At 52.3% G+C, this 17393-nt stretch overlaps 1 protein-coding gene across 1 annotated transcript in view; it reads left to right on the top strand.

Moving 5' to 3' along the window:
* Nucleotides 1-17393, top strand: part of DNAH17 (dynein axonemal heavy chain 17) — a 154097-nt gene that overhangs the window by 125526 nt on the left and 11178 nt on the right. Inside the window, exons 69-74 of the mRNA XM_025361810.1 lie at nt 88-258; nt 5188-5310; nt 6040-6233; nt 9961-10109; nt 12563-12690; nt 13892-14119. Of these exons, the coding sequence (XP_025217595.1) occupies nt 88-258; nt 5188-5310; nt 6040-6233; nt 9961-10109; nt 12563-12690; nt 13892-14119 (993 nt within the window). The remainder of the gene's footprint in view (nt 1-87; nt 259-5187; nt 5311-6039; nt 6234-9960; nt 10110-12562; nt 12691-13891; nt 14120-17393) is intronic.

Here is a 17393-nt window from a genome sequence, read left to right as displayed (position 1 = left end):
CACCACAGGTGGCAGGGAGTGATGGTGGGGAGCGGTGGCGGGCTCCATCTCTGCACGTCTCCATGACTCTGGGTGGCGGATCCACAGGCCTTCAACGTGGTATTTGAGAAAGCCATCCAAAGGACCACCCCTGCCAGTGAGGTGAAGCAGCGGGTGATCAACCTGACGGACGAGATCACCTACTCCGTCTACATGTATACCGCCCGGGGGCTCTTCGAGAGGGACAAACTCATTTTTCTGGCACAAGTTACGTTTCAGGTAATGTCTAGCCTCATTGCTCCTAGTGTGGTCTGTGGACCAGCAGTGTCAGTGACCCCTGGGAGCTTTGTGGAAAGGCAGATTCTTGGGCCCCCACCCAAACCTGGTGATTTCAAACCTGCATTTTAGCAACATACCCAGGTGGTTGTAAAGTCTGAGATGCCTGATGTGGAACAGGCCTGGGGCTCTCTTAGTCAATATTTGGGAAGCTGGCACATTATTCCAATGGGAGCTAGTAAAGGGGTGGTGTGGCAAGGAGAATTTCACAAGGAAATGTCATTTTACATGTAAGTTGTGCTGAGTAAATAGTCCTCCATTAGTGCTTAGCCCACTGTGGGGTGAGTGATGTTTCCTAAGAAATAAGTGTATGGGCCGGGCGCGGTGGCTCAAGCCTGTAATCCCAGCACTTTGGGAGGCCGAGATGGGCGGATCACGAGGTCAGGAGATCGAGACCATCCTGGCTAACCCGGTGAAACCCCGTCTCTACTAAGAAATACAAAAAAAATAGCCGGGCGAGGTGGCGGGCACCTGTAGTCCCAGCTACTCGGAAGGCTGAGGCCGGAGAATGGCGTGAACCCGGGAGGCGGAGCTTGCAGTGAGCTGAGATCCGGCCACTGCACTCCAGCCTGGGCTACAGAGTGAGACTCCGTCTCAAAAAAAAAAAAAAAAAAAAAAAAAAAAAAAGAAGTGTATGAATAAACAAATATTCCTCCTGTTTTATACAGTCCTGCTAAAATATTTAAAGATCTGCATTCTCTGAAACTGATTAAACAGCCTGTCTTAATTTGTTTTGTGCTGCTATAATAGAATACCCAAGGCTGGGTAATCTGTAAACAATAGAAATTTATTTCTCATGGTCCTGGGGTCTGGGAAGTTCCATATGAAAGTGCTGGCATCTGTCAAGGGCCTTCTTGCTGTGTCATCCCATGGTGGAAGGCTAGAGGGCGAGAGAGAGCACAAAAGGGGCCAAACTCCTTGTGTAACAAACCCACTCCATTGATCATGACATTAAGCCATTGACTCTGCTCTCATGGCCTAGTTGCCTCTCAGGCCCCACCTCCCAACACTGTTGCACTGAGGATTCAGTTTGCAACATATGCTTTTTGGGGAACACATTCAAACCATAGCACAGCCCCTCTGCAATTTTGTTTACACTGTGCCATAAGTATGGTTGGAAACACTAGTTTTTGTTGTTGCTGTTACTGCTGCTATTTTGAGACAGTATCTCACTCTGTCACCCAGGCTGGAGTGCAGTGGTGCAGTCACAGCTCACTGTAGCCTTGAATTCCTGAACTCAAGCAATCCTCCCACTTCAGCCTCCTTAGTAGCTGGGACTACAGGCATGTGCCACCATGCTCGGCTAATTTTTCAGTTTTTTAATTATTTATTTATTTATCTTTAGTAGAGACAAAGTCTCACTATGTTGCCCAGGCTGGTCTTGAACTCCTGGGCTCATGTGATCCTCCTGCCTCAACCTCCCTGTAGCTGGGAATACATGTGTACACTGCCGTGCCTGGCTAATTTTTAAATGTTTTTATAGAGACAGGGTCCTGCTATATTGCTAACCCCACTCGGCTAATTCTTTAGTGTTTTTGTTTGTTTTTTGAGACGGAGTCTTGCTCTATTGGCAGGCCGGAGTTCAGTGGCATGATCTTGGCTCGCTGCAACTGCTGCCTCCTGGATTCAAGCAATTCTCCTGCCTCAGCCTCCCTAGTAGCTGGGACTACAGGTGCACGCCACCATGCCCGGCTACTTTTTGTCTTTTTATTAGAGACATGGTTTCACCATGTTGGCCAGGATGGTCTCAATCTCTTGACCTCGTGATCCGCCCGCCTCAGCCTCCCAAAGTGCTGAGATTACAGGGGTGAGTCACCATGCCTGGTCAATTCTTTAGTTTTTAATTTTTTTTTTTTTTTTTTTTTTTTTTTTTTTTTTTTTTTTTTTTTTTTGAGACGGAGTCTCGCTGTCTCCCAGGCTGGAGTGCAGTGGCCGGATCTCAGCTCACTGCAAGCTCCGCCTCCCGGGTTCACACCATTCTCCTGCCTCAGCCTCCCGAGTAGCTGGGACTACAGGCGCCGCCACCTCGCCTGGCTAGTTTTTTGTATTTTTTTAGTAGAGACGGGGTTTCACCGGGTTAGCCAGGATGGTCTCAATCTCCTGACCTCGTGATCCACCCGTCTCGGACTCCCAAAGTGCTGGGATTACAGGCTTGAGCCACCGCGCCCGGCAGTTTTTAATTTTTTAATTTTTTAATTTTTAATTTTTAATTTTTTTTTTTTTTTTTTTTTTTTTAGTAGAGACAGTCTCAGTATGTTGCCCAGGCTTGTCTTGAACTCCTGGGCTCAAGTGATCCTCCTGCCTCAACCTCCCTGTAGCTGGGAATACAAGTGTACACTATTGTACCTGGCTAATTTTTTTTTTTTTTTTTTTCTGTTTTTTAGAAAGAGTTTTGCCCTTGCTGCCCAGGCTGCGGTGCAATGGTACAATCTCAGCCCACCACAACGTCTGCCTCCCGGGTTCAAGCAGTTCTCCTACCTCAGCCTCCTGAGTAGCTGGGATTACAGGCATATGCCACCATGCCCGGCTAATTTTTGTATTTTTAGTTGAGACAGGGTTTCTCCATGTTGGTCTCGCTGGTCTCAAACTCCCAACCTTAGGTGATCCACCCGCCTCGGCCTCCCAAAGTGCTGGGATTACAGGCATGAGCCACCGCACCCAGCCCTAATTTTTTTTAATGTTTTTAAAGAGACAGGGTCTCACTATATTGCCCAGGCTGGGCAACACTAATTGTATAAATAGGTTGGGCATCAGTTTAAGCCTAGCTTTCAATTCAAACTCAAACTTTGAACCAATGGGGTCCATATTATGAAGGTTCCTTTTACATGTGAATCTCTGAATCACAGGTTCACTGTGAGATTTTCTCCTGGCTGAGAGGTCATCAGGATAAGAGTTGTCAGTGCTCCCCCTCATTTTCCAGGGTAGAAAGCAGAAAGCATTCTCTTTGGTCCCAAGGAATGTTGTATGTGACCAAAAGAAAGAGTCCGGCTCAGGAAGAAACTCTCTATGGGATCTGAAAAACAGACCCTTTGGGTACTTGACTGAGGAGATGGCAGTGGCCATTACCCCTGCTCCCAGCCACCTGCTGCCCATCTGAGACAGAGAGTGCCAGGTTAGCTGCCCAGTACACCACTTCAAAATGACCCAGACCCTGCCCACAGGAGGTCCAGAGGGCCAGCATGCACAAGTGACAAGATGGTATGGAATATGGCCCAGCATTCCACTTCCGGGCACACACCCACAAGACCTGGAAACAGGTGTCCAGCATCTGTCCAGATTCCCGTACACCAGTATTCACAACAGCATTAATCGCAGCAGCCAAAAGCCAGATGAGGCCAGGCACTGAGGCTTATGCCTATTATCCCAACATTGCGGGAGGTCAAAGCAAGAGGATCACTTGAGGCGGTTTGAGACTAGCCCAGTCAATATAGCAAGACCCCATCTCTACAAAAAAAAAAAAAAAAAAATAGCTAGGTGAGGTGATGCACGCCTGTAGTCCCAGCTACTTGGAAGGCTGAGATGGATGGTCACTTGAGCCCACGAGTTCAAGGCTGCAGTGAGCTATGATCACAGCACTACACTCCAGCCGGGGGCAACAGAGCCATACCCTGTCTCTCAAAGACAACAACAAGGCCGGGCGTGGTGGCTCTCACCTGTAATCCTGGTACGCTGGGAGGCCAAGACGGGCAGATCACTTGAGGCCAGTAGTTCAAGAGCGGCCGGGCCAACATGGTGAAAACCCCGTCTCTACAAAAAATGCAAAAATTAGCTGGGCATGGTGGCACGCACCTGTAATTCCAGCTACTTGGGAGGCTGAGACAGGAGAATCGCTTGAACCCAGGAGTTGGAGGTTGCAGTGAGCCGAGATTGCACTACTGCGCTCCAGCCTGGATGACAGAGTAAGAGTCTATCTCAAAAAATAACAATAAATAATAAAAAATAAAAACAACAAAGCCAACCAATTCACAACAGCCAGAATGACGTGCTGTCCATCAGCAGATGAACGGAGAACCCCAGCGTGGTTATATTCAAGAATGGGATATTACTCAGCCTTACAGGGGAAGGAGGTTCTGACACATCTACAACGTGGATGAACCTCGGAAGCGTCACGCTAAGTGAAAGATGCCAGATGCAAACGGGGCAGGTCGTGTGCTTCTGTCTATACGAAGCATCCAAAATGGGTGCATCCCTAGACAGAAGGCAGATGAGCAGCTCTCAGAGGCGAGGGGAGATGGGAAATGACTGCTCAAGGGATGAAGGGATAACAAAAAAGTCCTGGTGGTTGCACGATGCTGCGAATATGTGAAATGCCACTGGATTGTACACTGAAATATGGTAAAAATTGTCTTTTTTTTTCTTTTTTTTTTTTTTTTTTTTTTTGAGACAGAGCCTCACTCTGTTGCCCAGGCTAGAGTGCAGTGGCATGATCTCAGCTCACTGCAACCTCTGCCTCCCGGGTTCAAGCGATTCTCCTGCCTCAGCATCCCGAGTAGCTGGGGCTACAGTCATGTACCACCACGCCTAATTTTTTTGTATTTTAGTAGAAACGGTTTCACCATGTTGGCTAGGCTGGTCTTGAACTCCTGACCTCAAGTGATCCACCCCACTACCCCCCCCAGCCTCCCAAAGTGCAGGGATAACAGGCGTGAGCCACTGTGCCGGGCCAAAATGGTCAATTTTATGGTATGTGTATTTCACAACTTAAAAAGCGAGACGAGGTAAAGATAAAACTTTACCCCAACCCAAAGGGGCAGAACAGGGCGCCCCCTGCAGGCCGGGAGTGTGAACTCCTCTTCGGGTCCAGCACGCATCTTCAGGGCTGCTGACGTTTTACTGGCTGCATTAAGCGTGTACACCTCCATGTTCCCCCAGGTCCTGTCCATGAAGAAGGAGCTGAACCCAGTGGAGCTGGATTTCCTCCTGCGGTTCCCTTTTAAGGCCGGGGTGGTCTCCCCAGTGGACTTCCTGCAGCACCAAGGCTGGGGCGGGATCAAGGTTCGTCTTTAGACATTGAACATGCTGTGCTTTCTTCCCCCCGTGGAGCCTTTCCAGTTGATGCTGCAGATGTTTACAAGGCCAGAATACCAGGCTCTGTGGCCCACACAATTCAGTAAAGCAAGGAGGCCCCACAGATGGGGATGGAGACCAAGATGGGCTGGCTACCAGCTCACAGATAACTCTGCATTCCTATAGGGAATGTGACATGCGTTAGGTCCCTGAGTCCTGCGTTAGGTCCCTGAGCAAGCAGAGAGTGACATCTTCTGAGGGCCAGAAGAGGCCTCAGGGCCTCTTACCACCCCTCCCCCAGCCTCCCCCCTTCCCAGCGTAAGGGAAGTGGCAAGTGAAAAGTTTGTTCCTCGGATTCCTGGACACCATCAGGGACCCTCGAGTCTCAAGGTCTGCTCAAAGAGACCTGAAGAAGGTTGTCCCCTGAGCTAGAATGGCCCCATTTCCAGAGACCCCTAGAGAAGCAGCCCCAGTCCCTCCCACGCCTCATGTCCCCAGATTGGACCCCACCAAGGAGGCTCCCGGCACTGTCCTGGGATGCCTGAGCTGGGCACCAACAGCTCGTGCTTTGGTGGCCGGCCTCTCGGGCCGGCTTATCCCAGAGCCCCAGTTTCCTCGGAGGGCAGTGGCCTCTCCTCCTTGAACGAACTGTACAGGAAGGCTCTCGGGACCCGGGTAAGTGGGAAGAGTCACAGGGCCTGCTGCCTCTGCCCCTAGGCCCTCTCAGAGATGGACGAGTTCAAAAACCTGGACAGTGACATCGAAGGATCTGCCAAGCGCTGGAAAAAGCTGGTAGAGTCGGAAGCCCCCGAGAAGGAGATCTTCCCCAAGGAGTGGAAGAACAAGACGGCCCTGCAGAAGCTGTGCATGGTGCGCTGCATGCGGCCGGACCGCATGACCTACGCCATCAAGTGAGTGTCCCGCCGCCGCCGCCGAGCCGGCAGCCCCGCCCCCGAGGCCCAGGCCTGAGGGAAGCTCGGCCCAGCTGCTGTGCTAGACTCTCTGGGGACTTGAGTTGATCCCCTGAACTTCTCCCCATTTTACACAGAAACGAAACAGGGCGGCCGGGCGCGGTGGCTCAAGCCTGTAATCCCAGCACTTTGGGAGGCCGAGACGGGTGGATCATGAGGTCAGGAGATCGAGACCATCCTGGCTAACACGGTGAAACCCTGTTTCTACTAAAAAATACAAAAAAAACTAGCCGGGCGCGGTGGCGGGCGCCTGTAGTCCCAGCTACTTGGGAGGCTGAGGCAGGAGAATGGCGTGGACCCGGGAGGCGGAGCTTGCAGTGAGCTGAGATCCGGCCACTGCACTCCAGCCTGGGAGACAGAGCGAGACTCCGTCTCAAAAAAAAAAAAAAAAAAAAAAAAAAGAAACGAAACAGGGCTCAGAGGGGCTAAATCATTTCACACAGTTCTTCGAGGACAGAGGCAGGATTCCACCCCAGGCTGCAGACTCCAGTCCTGAGCTCTTGTTAATCCTTAATGTCTCAGAGCATCATGAGGGGAACCCCTTGTCCCCCACTAACCTGACTGCAGAGGGGTGCCCTGCAGTACATGATAGGAAGAAGACTCCCCACGTGAGCCTCCTAGATTGAAAGTAAGATGTCAAGTGTGGACATGAATGTGCACTGAGGCCATACCAGTGGGGTCCTTTTAGGATGTTTTGAGGGAGAAAACAATGGCAAAACCATCAGCACTCGAGGACTCTGAGTACCTCGGTGGCAAAACGTAAAGTCAATCAAAGATGTATTAATATGGCTAGTTTGCAAGAAAACTGTTCTGATTTCACCAACAATTTCTCCAGACCTGAAACCCTTCCATGTTGGACGGATGGGTTGTTGAAGGAAGGAGGTGACGTTTAGCACAGAAATGAGCCTGGGGTCCGTCCTCAGAGCACCTGGGGCCTGTCTGGCTTCTTCCCTTTTCATTTCCCCAAGTAGTCTGAAAGCAGCCAGGTTTCCCAAAAGACACTCATGTCCCTAATAGAATTACCCTCTGATGGCCAGGTGCGGTGGCTTACACCTGTAATCCCAGTACTTTGGGGAGGATCGCTTGAGAACAGCCTGGGCAACACAGTGAGACCCCACCTCTACAAAAAGTCTAAAAATTAGCCAGGTGCGGTGGCAGCCTCCTGTAGTCCCAGCCACTCAGGAGGCTGAGGTGGGAGAATCGGTTGAGCCCGGGAGGTGGAGATGGCAGTGGGCCGAGACTGCACCACTGCACTCCAGCCTGGGCAACAGAGCGAGACCCTGCCTCAAAATAAAAACTAAAAAATTCCCTCCTGACAAAGCAGAGGCCTAACTCCTGAGAGTAGCTTTGTTTTGCTTTGTTTTCCCCGGTAGGAGAGGACAGGGACGGGAGTGGTGGGGAGGAGGGGGCGGAACGAAGCCAGAAGTCACTGTGATGCAGGAGAGCAGCGAGGTCCAGGGAGAAAGCCGGCTGCGTCCCGGACTCAGAACTGGAGGAAGTAGGGTCAGAGTTTGGGAAAAGCCAAGGTAAAGTCCCTCGACCATCGCAGCAGGAACGCCCTCTCCTGTGGGAAAGTGCAGCATGTTTGCATGTTTGGGTCACAAGACCCAGTGTGTATCTGATTCCTCGTCTAGAAGATGAGGTGAGGTGACCTTCCCCGTCTCCTGAGAGCTTTTGAGAAGCACCTAAGTTAGCCAGTGTGACTGCACTCTGGCCACCTAAAAGAAGGAAACAGCCACCCACGGCAGAAGCATTTGTGTGCTCTGCGGTGGCCTGGACCGTCCCAACACCCGTGAGCCCAGATCTTCCCTCAGCTCTGACATGTTTCCCATTTCTATGACGTGGAGCAAAGCAGATTTACTGCCCTAATTATACAGGGAGGGGATCGCTTAAAAGCAAGAAGATTGACACAGACGTGGCTAATAACAAAGCCAGCACTGGCCAAGGGTGTCTCGTGTCAGGCACTGTTGGAAGCATTGACAGCCGTGGGAGCACTTCCACTTCCACACTCACAGGTCACGGGCACTGGGAGGCCAGGCCAGACCACCGCCGGGTGCGCAACACAAACCCTGACGCGCAGCACGTGCCAGTTTCCATGGTGTCAGTGCTCCCTCTGTGGCCGGCTGCAAGCTGCCCGGGTCTGCTGCAAGCTGTCACCAGCCGGCTCCAGCACTCCTTTGTCAAGGCCACTACGTCAGAGGTGGTGAGGCCTGACTGGAACCCAGCATGCATGCTTCTGTGTCATTCATTCATCCATAGCCAATGACCATTTGGCCTGGGCAACTAATTAGCAAAGGTGATCCAGAGTCATTCCTGCCTAGGGGCAGGACTTCCTATGTTCTGGAAGTTCCTTCCTAGACAAAGATCACAGCATCTGGGGTCTGAGTCCATTCCAGAGGCCTGAATAGAATTGGGGGCCTTCAGGAGGAGCAACTCCTCCCCATCCTTGCCTGAGGCTGGCCCTGGTTCAGAACACCAGACAGAAGCCAGCAAAGGCCAGAGCAGGGAAAGGAATAGCAGCTCCAGGTGTCCCCAGAAAGTCCCAAGGGCATGGAGAGGCACTAGCCAGCTGACTCCTGGTTGAACCAGAGGAGCTGAGGTGCGCTGGGTGGCCTGAGTGCGAGCAGACCCTTCTGAAAGTCGACCCAGACTCTCGAACACTCAGGTGTTCACCTGCCCAGGGATGAGCAGTTCTCACCCCTCAGGATGCGGCCATCGCTCCTCCTTTCAGAGACCAGCTGGCCACTAAAATCTTACAAAATTTTTTTTTTTTTTTTTTTTTTGAGACAGAGTCTCGCTTTCTTGCCCAGGCTGGAGTGCAGTGGCGCCATCTCACCTCACTGCAACCTCTGCCTCCCAGGTTCCAGCGATTCTCCTGCCTCAGCCTCCTGAGTGGCTGCAATTACAGGCCTGTGCCACCATACCTGGCTCATTTTTGAATTTTTAATAGAGACAGGGTTTCATCATGTCGGTCAGGCTGGTCTCGAACTCCTAAATTCAAGTGATCCGCCTACCTTGGCCTCCCAAAGTGCTGGGATTACAGGTGTGAGCCACCACACCCGGCAAGTTTACTAATCTTAGCTCAGGTGATTCATTCTTTCCACATACGGTAAGCTCAGCCCTCTGTGATCACAGGAGAAAGGCCGACACCTGATCCAAAGATCACGGGAACATCACTAGGTCCTCCACGGGAGGATTAGCAGAGACCCCGACTGACCCCAGACTTACAGGGGTCATGTTAGAAAGAGTCTGGGGCTTTTGTAGAGACAGGTGTTTATATCATCTGAAGTTGCTTTTTTCTTTGACTTGTTTAGGCTCACTAAAGCTTTGCTCTAATCCGAACTTCCTTCCTTCTCAGCCCCCCGCCCCCCGCAGTTGACCCTGGGTGCCTTCCAAGGCTGGCCTCTCCCTGCACCTGCTTAGACTGCTCCAAGGAGGAGCACAGTGCGGGGCCCCTCGGGAAAGAAAGGGTGCCCGGGGCAAACAAGGCCAATCCTTCGCAGAAAGGAAAGACCAGTAAAGACTCTGCTGTCCTGCCACGGACCTTGTCCTGCTGAAGAAAGTCCACCAAAAAAGGGCCCTCCTGCCTGGCCCAGAGCCCACCCCAAGGCCCTTGCCCTGGCCCAGAGCCTCGGGTTCCACTGCCTCTGATGCACTCCACCCCTAGGAACTTCGTGGAGGAAAAGATGGGCAGCAAGTTCGTGGAAGGCCGGAGTGTCGAGTTTTCTAAGTCCTACGAGGAGAGCAGCCCCTCCACGCCAATCTTCTTCATCCTCTCCCCCGGGGTTGACCCCTTGAAAGACGTGGAAGCCCTGGGTAAGTGTAGCAGGCAAGCGATGTTCTCAAAGATGAAGTATTGGCCGGGTGCGGTCCAGCACTTTGGGAGGCTGAGATGGGCGGATCATGAGGTCAGGAGGTCGAGACCATCCTGGGTAACATGGTGAAAACCCATCTCTACTAAAAATACAAAAAATTAGCCAGGCGTGATGGCAGGCGCCTATAATCGCAGCTACTCGGGAGGCTGAGGCCAGAGAATGGCATGAACCTGGGAGGTGGAGCTTGCAGTGAGCCGAGATCGCGCCACTGCACTCCAGCCTGGGGTACGGAGCGAGACTCTGTCTCCAAAAAAAAAAAAAAAAAAGAGACGGAGTATTGTCGGCATCACCAGGCACCAGGGAAATGCACACCAAAAGTACACGAGACGCCACTTCACACCCAAGATGCCGCTTCACACCCAAGACACCACTTCACGCCCGTAGGATGGCGATGATCAAGAACAGGAAAATAACACGTGTTGTCAGGACCCTGAGAACTGCGACCCTTGTAGGTTGCTGGGAGGATGTAAAATGGGGCCACTGCTGTGGAAAACAGTCTGCTGATTTCTCAGCAAGTTACATATAGAATTAACACATGACCCAGCAATTCCACTCCTGGGTATACACCCAAAAGAACTGGAAATTTAAATTTGTGTCCAAGCAAATGCTCTACACAAATCATTCATAATAGCCAAAAGGCAGAAACCACCCAAATGTCCATTAATTGACGAGTAGATAAGTGGATCAACAGAATGTGGTGGATCTATACGGTGGAATAGTATCCCTCGATTAAAAAAGAGTGAAGCAGGCCAGGCGTGGTAGCTCATACCTGTATCCCAGCACTTTGGGAGGCCAGGGTGGGTGGATCACTTGATCACAGGAGTTCAAGACCAGCCTTGGCAACATGGCAAAACCCCGTCTCTACAAAACGTACAAAAAAATGTAGCCAGCTATGGTGGTACACGCCTGTGGTTCCAGTTACTCAGGAGGCTGAGGTGGGAGGATCATTGGAGCCCAAAAGTTTGAGGCTGCAATGAGCCATGATCAAGCCACTGCACTCCAGCCTGAGTGACCAAGTAAGACCCTGTCTCCAAAAAGCATGAAGTAGGCCAGGTGCAGTGGCTCACAGCTGTAGTCCCAGAACTTTGGGAGGCTGAGACAGAAGGATCACCTGAGCCCAGGAGTTCAAGATCAGCCTGGTCAACATAGGGAGACCGTGTCTCTACAGAGAATTTTATTTTATTTTATTTATTTTATTTTTTTTTTTTTGAAATGGAGTCTCGCTCTGTCACCCAGGCTGGAGTGCAGTGGCGCGATCTCAGCTCACTGCAAGCTCCGCCTCCCGGGTTTACGCCATTCTCCTGCCTCAGCCTCCTGAGTAGCTGGGACTATAGGTGCCCGCCATCTCGCCCTGCTAGTTTTTTGTATTTTTTTAGTAGAGACAGGGTTTCACCGGGTTAGCCAGGATGGTCTCGATCTCCTGACCTCGTGATCCGCCTGTCTCGGCCTCCCAAAGTGCTGGGATTACAGGCTTGAGCCACCGTGCCCGGCCTGAATTTTATAAATTAGCTGGACATAGTGGTGCATGCCTGTGGTCCCAGCTACTCTGGAGGCCAAGGCATAAGGATCACTTGAGCTTGGGAAGTGGAGTTCAGGCTGAGTGACAAGAGTGAGACCCTGTCTCAAAAAAAAGTGAGGCCAAGCACAGTGGCTCACACCTGTAATCCCAGCACTTTGGGAGGCCAAGGCAGGTGGATTGCCTGAGTTCAGGAGTTCGAGACCAGCCTGGCCAATATGGTGAAACCCCCTCTCTACTAAAAATACCAACACTAGTCAGGTGTGGTGGTGGGTGCCTGTAATCCCAGCTACTCAGGAGGCTGAGGCAGAAGAATCACTTGAACCCGGGAGGTGGAGCTTGCAGTGAGCTGAGATGGCGCCACTGCACTCCAACCTGGGCAACAGAGTAAGACTCCATCTCAGGAAAAAAAAAAAAAAAAACAAGAAGTACTGATACATGCTACAACATGGATGGACCTCAAAAACACTACGCTCAGGGAAAGAGGCCAGACACAAAGGCCCCATATTGTGCAGTTCCCTTGACATGAAATATCCAGAATGGGTAAATCCATGGAGACACAAAGGAGACTGTAGATGAGGGGCTCCTGGAGGAGACCCTGGAGGAGAGATTGGGAGTGACCGTCTAACGGGTATGGGGACCACCTCTTGGGCCATGACAGTGTTCTAGAACCGAACGGATGATTGCACAGCATTGTGAATACACTGAATATCAGTGCACTGTACGCTTTAGGATGGTTTTTAAAAGGCAAGTTTTAGGTTATGTGTATTTCACCACCAAAACTGAACGAGGGAGGCATGTGGAATTCCTGGCTGCACATCACAGAGTCTGAACCCGTGTCGTTTAATTACCTGGTGTTTTTTCCTGTTTTTCTTTAGGAAAAAAACTAGGGTTTACCATAGACAATGGAAAACTCCATAATGTGTCCCTGGGGCAGGGACAAGAAGTGGTGGCTGAGGACGCTCTGGACGTGGCTGCAGAGAAAGGACACTGGGTCATTCTGCAGGTACGAGGGGCCCAGCACTGCGGGGTAAGGGCTCCCCGCACTGAGGCGACCGTGGGGATGGGCCCGAAGGCCCGGCAGGAACCAGGATGTGTAGTTTGTATTCAGAAATGTGGGTGGAAATCCTAACACCACTGAAGGAGGAGGCACCCCCGGTGTCGGCCCTGCTGGGGTCAGCCGGGTGGTGTGGGGCACCATGACTGCCCAGAGGAAAGCATGGATTCAACGGTGGAGGGAAGCTGGACTTTATACGAGACTACCCCAAACAGAGATTATTTAAACAACAAATGGTCAGGCACAGTGGCTCACACCTATAATCCCAGCACTTTGGGAGGCCGAGGCAGACAAATCACCTGAGGTCAGGAGTTCGAGACCAGCCTCACCAACATGGCAAAACCCCGTCTCTACTAAAAATACAAAAATTAGCCAAGCGTGGTGGCGTGCGCCTGTAATCCCAGCTACTCGGGAGGCTGAGGCAGGAAAATCGCTTGAACCCGGGAGGCAGAGGTTGCAGTAAGCCAAGATTGTGCCACTGCACTCCAGCCTGGGCGACAGAGAGAGACTCAGTCTCAAAAAAAAAATTTAAAAAAAAAAAAAAAAAAAGACGACAAATGCTGGATTGACAAAAGCATCCCTCCTCCCCCTCCACCTCCTCCTCCTCCTCGCTTGGAGCAGGCAGCAAAGCCCAGAGCGCCCAGGAGATGCTCTCTGCACTTTTGGTTAAACCCTAGCACGACCACCCCTCCTCAGCCCCAGAGCCCGCCCAAGACCCCTCCTCACTACTGCTTGTCCTCGAGCGCCTCTGGGCCTGTCCCGGCTTCCACGGGTCTTACAGCGTGTGTTGACCTCAATCCACAGGGCTAAGCCTGGCCCCGGTGGGAAGCCCTTGGCTTCAAGAGGAGGGGTGGGGACCACAGAATCTCAGCCTTATGCCAGGGAGGACACAAAGGACTCAACGTTAAGGCTGGAGGTTTCCAATTCATTGAACACAAAAATCGATTCTGGGGCCTCAGTTCCTTCACTGAAGACATCCTGGCATGCCCAGCACCTGGTTAGGGTGGACTGGTGGGGGGTGGGGCAGTGCCAGCACCAGGCAAGTGTGGGGTGCTGGCAGAAGAGCCCTGCCCTCACCAGGGAACACAGCCTGTCCTCGTGGGCCCGGGGCCGGGGAAAGCATGTAACCAGCCTCTGGTCTTGGCTGCAGAACATCCACCTGGTGGCCCGGTGGCTGGGGACGCTGGACAAGAAGCTGGAGCGCTACAGCACAGGTAGCCATGAGGACTACCGGGTGTTCATCAGCGCGGAGCCTGCCCCCAGCCCCGAGACCCACATCATCCCCCAGGGCATCCTGGAGAACGCCATCAAGATCACCAACGAACCCCCCACGGGCATGCATGCCAACTTGCACAAGGCCCTGGACCTGTTCACCCAGGTAAGGCCACGCCTGTTCGGGCTGCCTCGCCATCCCATGCCAGGGCCTGGCATCCATCCCTTGGGGCCCTGAGGACCACTCTGAACTCTGGGGACACCTCCCCTCTGGGTTTCCCCTGTCCACACACCCCTCACAGTCAAAATCAACATATTCCTAAAAGGCAGAAACATGCAAATCATTTCAGGTGCTGTGGCACATTTATTACTTAAAGCTTTAGATGCAGAAACACATAGTTTTTAATCAGTTTTATGAACTTGCAAATGAGGGCTGGTAGATGCTGTCCATTGTGTTGGAAGAGCGTGGAACACGTCATGACTGCTCCTTGGAAATGGGACCAAGCTCCGTGGGGAGTCGACCTCCCTGGAGGTTGGTCAGCTTTCCTGGAAGTACGGAGTCCCACTGCTGGAGGCTGTGGATAACCAGGGAAGATGGGGACGCTGTACTTGCTGGGGCTCTGGACGCATGACCGGGTTTCCTTGCCTTCAACCCCTCCTCTGATCCACCATCAGCAGGAACAGCTGCCAAAACGCAGCCGGCTAGGGAGCCTGGCCCCTACTCAGCTGCAGCGGCCGCTGGCTGCCTCCGGGGCGGAGGGGGAAGGCCTGGCCTGCCTGGCACCTGGGACTCGAGGACCCTCCTTGGCTGGGATCCCACTTGTGCACCTGCCTGGGGTCTGACTTCAACTGACTCTTCCCTCACAGACCTCACGGCTTCCCCCAAGTGCCACCTTCTCCACAGCCTTCCTGGCTGCGGTTTTTGTTTGTTTGTTTTTGAGAAGGAGTCTCACTCTGTCACCCAGGCTGGAGTGCAGTGGTGCTATCTCGACTCACTGCAATCTCCACCTCCCGGGTTCAAGCAATTCTTGTGCCTCAGACTCCCGAGTAGCTGGGATTACAGGCATGCACCACCACACCCAGCTAATTTGTGTATTTTTAGTAGAGACGGGGTTTTGCCATGTTGGCCAGGCTGATCTCGAACTCCTGATCTCAGGTGATCCACCTGCCTTGGGCTCCCAAATCCTGGCCACTCTTGTCCTCGGGGGTGCTCCTGTCTGCAGGTCCTCATGTCAATATTTCTCCTTTTGGCACCTCAGCATTTTCTCTGTCTAGAACTTTTTCTGTGCACAAACTTGATCTCCCAAGTGGAGCCTAAAACCTTTTTGAGGTTTGACACCCTGTATTCTTTTTTTTTTTTTTTTTTTTTTGAGACGGAGTTCCACTCTTGTTACCCAGGCTAGAGTGAAAGGGCGTGACCTCGGCTCACTGAAACCTCTGCCTCCTGGGTTCAAGCAATTCTTCTGCCTCAGCCTCCCAAGTAGCTGGGATTACAGGCACCCACCACCATGCCTGGCTAGTTTTTTTGTATTGTTAGTAGAGATGGGGTTTCACCATGTTGGCCAGGCTGGTCTCAAACTCCTGACCTCAGGTGATCCACCTGCCTTGGCCTCCTAAATAGCTGGGATTACAGGCACGAGCCACCATGCCCGGCCGACACCCTGTATTCTTCTATAACCCCTAACAAAGATCTGCTTATGGGGTGTTTTATCGGTCCATGAATGCGTGCCGTCCATGCCTGATACATTTTTTAAAAGTACTTACATGGAAATATTGGAGTCACCCACTAACAATTTCCATCAGCTTTTAAAGGATACATCCTTGTCAAAGTGTGAAAGTAAAAGAAAAAGCAGAAAAACAAATGTTTAAAATGGGTCCCCCATTCCATTAACCAAACAATCGATACCACACACCTCCCGCCTTGGCCTGCACTCTGCTGAGGGGCATGAGGATGCGTCTTGGAAGCACCACCCTAGTGTGATGAGTGCTGTGGGGCGCACACGGTGCTGTGGGGCCATGCAGCTCATAGCGGCCCTGAGGTCAGCACCGGTCCTGGAACGGTTTCTGCCAGTCTATACGAGATCAACGCAGAAACCCAGAAGGCACTTAGCGAACTTTGCAGCGACCCGACACTGCTGTGAATCGAAGCACGGGGACGGTTTTTCCTTTGGTGTTCCATTTTATTGTATTTTGCAAAGTGTCAGTGACAGGGATCGGGGCACTTAGGCAAGGACTGGGCCTTCACTTCCAGCCAGCGTGGAGCCCTGCCAGCCAGCACATGGAGTGGCACCTCATCCCATCTCTGGCTGGGGAGGTGGGTGGCCAGGGAGTGACAGCTGAGACCTGCGGGTAAGGAAACCCTTCACACGTTCAGGGACCAGTTGCCTCTGAGGGGTTGTGGGCCTCTGAGAACAAGGGCCCAGGGGAAGAAGTGGTGGTGGGTGGAACCTGCATGTCCATGATGCCACAGACCTGAGTGCGGGCAGGCTGGTGAAAAGCACCCGATCGGATGGACTCTGGAGGATGGACGGACGGTGACACCCACCAGGCCTTCCCTTGTCCTTGCGGGCTGGCGAGTCTCCCATTTGCTGGTGTCACTCTGGCTCTCCAAGTGTTCACTGCCAGCGCCCTCCCCAGGGAGCTGAGGTCTGAAAGGGACTGGCCAGGCCAGTCTCCTGGGCCCACCGTCTCCATCCCAGGCAGCCAGGAGGGGATATTCAGGTGATAGAACTCCAGCCGTTCCCCTTCTTGTCCATGTTGCCAGAGGGGCCTGTGCCAGGCTTTCTATGATGCCCAGGACAGGGCCCCACTCTTGGTCCACCCAGGGCACTTCCCCTGGCATTTATCTGTCCCTCCCCAGCGGGAGCCTCGGCCACTGTGCCCCACCCAGAGTGCCTGGCCCCGGAGGTACTCCCAGCCGCTGAGCAGAGCAGGTGGAGCACAGCTCGGTTTCAAGAAGCCTGTGTGTGTTCAGGAGTCACTACATAGCAAAGATTAACGAGTAAAAGCGCACAAAGCCAGAGACCTAGGAGTCACAACTGGGGCTCAGATGGCCCTGGAGCCAGATACAAAGGGTTTAAGAAGCAACTCCACCCCATCCTCCCATCCCCCATCCCCCCCCCCATCCTCTATTCCATTCCCTATCCTGATGGAACTTTACCAGTTGTTTTTAGACTTTGGGATACTGTGCGTAAGTGATGAGGAATGTTGGTAATTACAAAGGAACATTCTTTCTTATTAAAGTAGTCCCGAAACATCCAGGATTTGGGAAGATCTTATTAGGAAGCAGTATCAATAATTCAACTTGTAATAAGTACTTGAAAGGGATAAAACAGCCTTTCTGAAAGAAAGAAAATCATACTCAGTCATGACAGCCCAGCTTTCCCTGCAGCTGGTCTGATGGAGACCTGCTCAGCCCACAGCTTTGTCCCCCCACCACC

The sequence above is a fragment of the Theropithecus gelada genome, chromosome 16, assembly GCF_003255815.1.
Source record: "Theropithecus gelada isolate Dixy chromosome 16, Tgel_1.0, whole genome shotgun sequence".
In the NCBI taxonomy this organism is placed as follows: Eukaryota; Metazoa; Chordata; class Mammalia; order Primates; family Cercopithecidae; genus Theropithecus; species Theropithecus gelada.
This window is presented reverse-complemented; position numbering and strand designations above follow the sequence as displayed.